The sequence below is a fragment of the Anabrus simplex genome, chromosome 1 (genome assembly GCF_040414725.1).
Source record: "Anabrus simplex isolate iqAnaSimp1 chromosome 1, ASM4041472v1, whole genome shotgun sequence".
Classification (NCBI taxonomy): domain Eukaryota; kingdom Metazoa; phylum Arthropoda; class Insecta; order Orthoptera; family Tettigoniidae; genus Anabrus; species Anabrus simplex.
Window position 1 is genome coordinate 1,796,610,181 of NC_090265.1, and position 5,540 is coordinate 1,796,615,720.

The following is a 5,540-nucleotide window of genomic DNA, read 5'->3' on the forward strand; positions in this document are numbered from 1 at the left end:
AAATAGTTACTGTTATAAATCTGTTAAAGACAAATTCAGCACTTGGAGGACCAAAAGGAGAACTAATAATATTTGTTGTGCAGAGGCAGTTGACACTAATTAGTGGTGGTGTCCAGTGGAGACGGAAGGTCCCAGTATAATCAATTGCGTGGTGGCAGCAAGCAGGCGGGCGGGCGGGCGCGTGGCGAGCGCTCGGCAGCTGCTCACTGTATGCGCCCTCCCCCCCTTCTCCTCGCCCAGCACACAGGTGGTGCGCTGTGTGGGAACGCAGGACAGCCACAGTTTCCCACGCTCTTGCCTCGCAGCCTGCCAGCCAGCACACCTGGCCGCCGTATTTAAGAAGCCAGCGCCCCCCACCAAAGCTCACACTTTACCACGAGCAAGCGAACAGAGCGGATCGGCGTGTGTAAGAGTGTTTCACTGTGTGCTGTGTCAAGTGTTTTGATTGTTGTGATCATGCTTCATGATACCATGATGACGTCTGTAGAGATGGAGCAACTTCAACCTATCTCCAGGACTTATCAATACAGAAAGGTAAATACCATTACTATTAAAATGTTTCAGAACGATGACTTTTTTTAATTTTATTTTTAATAGTAAATCGACACTTAGCCGATATTCGAATAAATTACTGCCACCAACTGGACTTTAGTGTCATCAGGGTTAAACTCAAATGCATTCCATTAAAGTCGTGTGTTCCTACTAATTTTTGCATACATTTCGACTTGCTTCAGAACTGCAGCTAACTGCAAGTGTAAATATTGTTACAGATTATGTGTACAGTGCATACTTCATCTTTAATATATGATTTCTATTTTACACTGACAACGCATGACAATGCAATGCATTTGAGGTTCCACTACTTTTTAAATATAGTAATAGTAACAAAGTTTAACGTATCAGGGTATTCGTCACATCGGCTGAATAGTTTCCAACTGTTAATTTCTCTAAATTATTGCATGATGCCCTTGATCATGAATTTTGTTTTGCTATCACCTCGGCTTTTTCGTAATTTTTAACAAATCAATTAATCATTTATTTGTTATGAATATAAACGGCGTACATTCACATTTTGATAACTGTCATTGCACGCAGAGATGCACAGTTTCAAACGTAAATGATCTTTCTGTGTACGTTTGCGAAAATGACAGTTGTCGTAGTTCTCTCGTGTTAGTTACCAAGGTTATCCTGATCATCGGGTTGTTTCCAATAATAATAATAATAATAATAATAATAATAATAATAATAATAATAATAATAATATTTTCAGCGATTGTGTACCACGATATTTGCACAGTGATCTAACAGTGTTGTTCCTCTTGTTGTTGCAGGTGATGAAGCCCATGCTGGAGCGCAAGCGACGGGCCCGTATTAACCGCTGTCTGGACGAGCTGAAGGAGCTGATGGTGTCCGCCCTTCAGGCCGAGGGAGAAAACGTGAGCAAACTCGAGAAGGCTGACATCCTCGAGCTGACCGTACGTCATCTCCACAAACTGAGACGCCAACAACGTCTGTCTGCCAACCCTGTGACGGACGCCGACCGCTTCCGAGCTGGCTTCACCCACTGTGCCACGGAGGTGTCACGCTGTCTTGCTGCCACCCCTGGAGTGGATGTTCAACTGGGCACGAAGCTGATGACCCATCTCGGTCACCGGCTCAATGACATGGACAAGACGATGCCGCTGTCAATTCAAGTCGGGGTGACGACGTCTCCTCTTGCCACGCCCCCTGGATCACCTGTTCACAGCAGCGACGGCAGCGCTACCCCTGGATCTGTTTCCTACTATGTCATGCCTCTTACACCTGCATCGTCCACAAAGTCTGCATCTCCTGCTGCAACAGAATGTGGAGGTGGACTTCTTAAGGTGGCTGAAGTATCTGTAGCAACGAAAACTGCCGAGCCCGTGTGGAGGCCGTGGTAATTCATCAAAGTGCCACTGTAAGTTTTGTATATCTCACTGCTGTCTTTCTGTTTGGATTGGTGCAACATTTTAGTTGTACGTGATGGACTCTTGTGACAGGGATTAATTTGTAGAACTTGTGTAAAGAGAGACTGAGAAACGTATTTTCTAATTAACTGGTAATAAGACTACAACATTTTTCTATGTAAAACGCGATGAAGTAATATTCTCAACTCCAGAATAATAAGAGAGACTTTCTAATAATTCTCAAACACAACAAAAGCAATAACTTGTATCTATATTTTTTGTATAAATTATTTTCAACGGAATCTATACTGAAACTTTGTAAAAGGAACTATTACTATACGATTTATCAAGTTATGACTGTTTACGTATAGAAAAGAACGATTTATACTTTTGTATAATGGTAATCTGTGTGCTAATAATGTTCTATTGCTCAATTATGTCAAGAGCATATCGTTAACGGACATGTCTTTGTAATAAGATGTTTGATCTCAAGTAGGAAGAAATAGGTCTGCTAGAAATGTATGGTACTAATAGAATATGAGCTTTAAGGAGGACTTGGATGTCCGTTTGAATGACAATTTTTCTTGAGTACAGCTTCAAGTAACGCTGTCTGTGATAATAATGTACCTGTGATAATCTATATGAATATTCTAATAATATATTATAATGAGAAATGAGTGGCAATGAATTTGCACTTTTTATGAAAAGAGTTGTATTACAAACTAAACTGTGATACAAGCAAATAATGAAAATAATAATTTAATTTCAAAAATTATCTCGAACTTTTATTGAGAGAGTAGTTGGTTCCCTTTTCCACCTCATGCATGATCCAAAAAATCTTAATGCGATTCTGACTTCACTTAAATGCTGAAAAATCTTTGCGAAAATATTAAAACTGAAGACCATCTCCTACAACTCGAAGAGGAATTAATTTGCTGGAAGGTAAGTAAGGAAGAGGAACAGGTAAGTATAAAAAAATAAAACCGCTGGTAAGTATGAGAAATGCCTAATGCTCTAAAGAATTGCAAATTAGGAACTTCATAATAAAAATTGAGTAAAGCAAAAAGAAATGTAACGAACATTCATGAGAGAAATTAAAAAAAGGAACATGACTTAAATAAGAACAAAATCGGAATTGACAAGCGCTTCCATGGCAAATGACAGAAGGGAAACGTATAGCTTATTTGGATGGACAGAAGCCGAGAGTAGAAAGGTTTTAAAAAACGGACAATTAGGTACCCATTGTATACCTACAGTTTATGTCAAAAACTTAACATGTTACAGACGTGAAACTTGGTATTTGGAAAGATCTTTAAAAATACTGGAACATGTATTTTTTTTGTTTGTTTTCGGAAAAGGCATCTAATGGGGGATGACAAGAAGTGAAAAAAGAGTTTTATTTTTTTATGAGATACTTATATCTCAAAAACTGAAGATGTTACAGACGTAAATATTGGTATTTGGAATCACCTTTAAAAATAAAGGAACATGTATTTTTTTTTGTTTTCGGAAAAGGCACCTAATGGGGGATGACAAGAAGTGAAAAAAGAGTTTTATTTTTTTATGAGATACTTATATCCCAAAAACTGAAGATGTTACAGACGTAAATATTGGTATTTGGAATTTCCTTTAAAAATAAAGGAACATGTATTCCCCCCCCCCCCCGGGAAAATTACAGTATATGGAAGAGCTCTTTAAACTTCTGTTTTAAACACGCAATCCCTTTTACTCCAGTAATGGTACGACAGGTGCCAAATTACTGTACAAGTGTACATAGTATAGGGGTCACGTCATGACGCAAGTTCATTCATAACTGAAAGCAAGCGAAATCATTCATGTTAATAAACAATGCGAGCGGTATTAATCAGTTCCGACCATGCATATAAGTTAATATTTAAAAAAAAAAACTATTTCTGACCTTTATTTTACAGTTAATAACCCACAATCAATTTTGCAGGAGCAGTAAAATACCTTCACACCATTTAAATCGCGTGAATACGATCGAAGGTTGAAAGATGACGAATGTGTTCTCTATAGCCTTCTGTTGTAGTTACTATCGCATTGTGCGAGCCATCTAGTGACGAACAAGAAAACCATTTCATTAACACGGCGAAGATGAAGTCGAATTCTAATTTTTCGGCGTGATTATAACACCCGTGGGTTATCTGTGGAGAAGAACACGATCCTCGTGTAACGTTTATTAAATCCCCGTGTAGTTTATCTAGCTTTACAGTCTAAATCAAGAAGATAGTACTCCCGTTTATGGAAATTCGTAGTACATAAATCTGCCACTGGAGGCAGCAGTATGCTAACATTCTCCACCTTAACACTTGTAAAACTCGGTCGCTAGATGCCGCCGTGCGTCTTAGCTTGAGTCAAGGTCTGTCTAGGGAGGTCTGGTCACGCTACCACAATCCTTTGCGGTGGCGGCCATATTGGGTCTCAAATATCGTTGTTACGTTGGCGCGCCCGATGTAATGATGTGAGTTATTACTTGTATTTTGAAGGAAAACGGGATACTGCGCCGCACCAAATTGTCAAAATAAGATAACTGACGGAATTAGTGTGTTTCGCTTCCCGAGAGATACGCAAAGGAGAGCTCAGTGGGTACAAAACTGTAGGCGTGACAAATGGCAACCTACAGATAATTGCTTCTTGTGCGAGGTTAGTGAAATACATTCGTATTATTCCTGAATAACAGTATGTTTATATGAAGATGTTTTATATTTATAGGTCTTATTATGTTGGTTTTTTTTTGCTAGTGGCTTTACGTCGCACCGACACAGATAGGTCTTATGGCGACGATGGGAGAGAAAAGGCCTAGGAGTTGGAAGGTAGCGGCCGTGGCCTTAATTAAAGTACAGCCCCAGCATTTGCCTGGTGTGAAAATGGGAAACCACGGAAAACCATCTTCAGGGCTGCCGGCAGTGGGGTTCGAACCCACTATCTCCCGGATGCAAGCTCACAGCCGCGCGCCTCTAACCGCATGGCCAACTCGTCCGGTGTATTTTCTTCTAGCATCATTTTGAAGAATAGCAATTTGAATTAAAGAGGGCAGATGGACGGAAACTACTCGAGTGGAATTCCATCCCAACAATTTTCAAAGTCCCTAATCCACCTAAGTCTTTGACAAATAATAGGAAGCTTCCCAAAAAAAGAGAATTGTCTTTCAAAACAAGCAAGACAAGTAACAGGAAATGTGTAATACTAGTATTGATGTTTATGAAAATTTCCTTTTCATGTGTCCGGCTTCATGGCTAAATGGTTAGTGTGCTGGCCTTTGGTCACAGGGGTCCCAGGTTCGATTCTCGGCAGGTTCAGGAATTTTAACCATAATTGGTCAATTTCGCTGGCTCGGGAGCTGGGTGTATTTGTCGTCTTCATCCTCATCACGACGCGAAGGTCGCCTACGGGAGTCAGATCAAAAGACCTGCACCTGGCGAGCCGAACTTGTCCTCAGACGCTTCTGGCACTAAAAGCCAAACGCCATTTCATTCCATTCCTTTTCATGTAGTCTAAACTACAGACTATCATTCTAACCCTACATGCAACGTAGAAATGTTTCACAGATATTTGAAATGCTTGTTCCTGTTCAGTTACCAATTATAATCA

The 5,540-nt window shown here is 40.0% G+C and overlaps 1 protein-coding gene across 1 annotated transcript; it reads left to right on the forward strand.

Moving 5' to 3' along the window:
• Positions 1-302: 302 nt before the first annotated feature.
• LOC136882946 (enhancer of split mbeta protein) lies at positions 303-2,703 on the forward strand. Its single transcript, XM_067155161.2, has 2 exons — positions 303-534; positions 1,332-2,703. Exons 1-2 carry the CDS (start codon positions 457-459, stop codon positions 1,920-1,922), a joined length of 669 nt encoding a protein of 222 aa, XP_067011262.1. The 5' UTR covers positions 303-456; the 3' UTR covers positions 1,923-2,703.
• The last annotated feature ends 2,837 nt before the right edge of the window (positions 2,704-5,540 follow it).

Bases quoted from the DNA above. Each gene is read 5' to 3' on its own strand.
- LOC136882946 (XM_067155161.2), top strand. From the start codon at position 457: ATGCTTCATGATACCATGATGACGTCTGTAGAGATGGAGCAACTTCAA. The intron at 535-1,331 runs GTAAATACCATT...TTGTTGTTGCAG, and splicing joins GGACTTATCAATACAGAAAG to GTGATGAAGCCCATGCTGGA.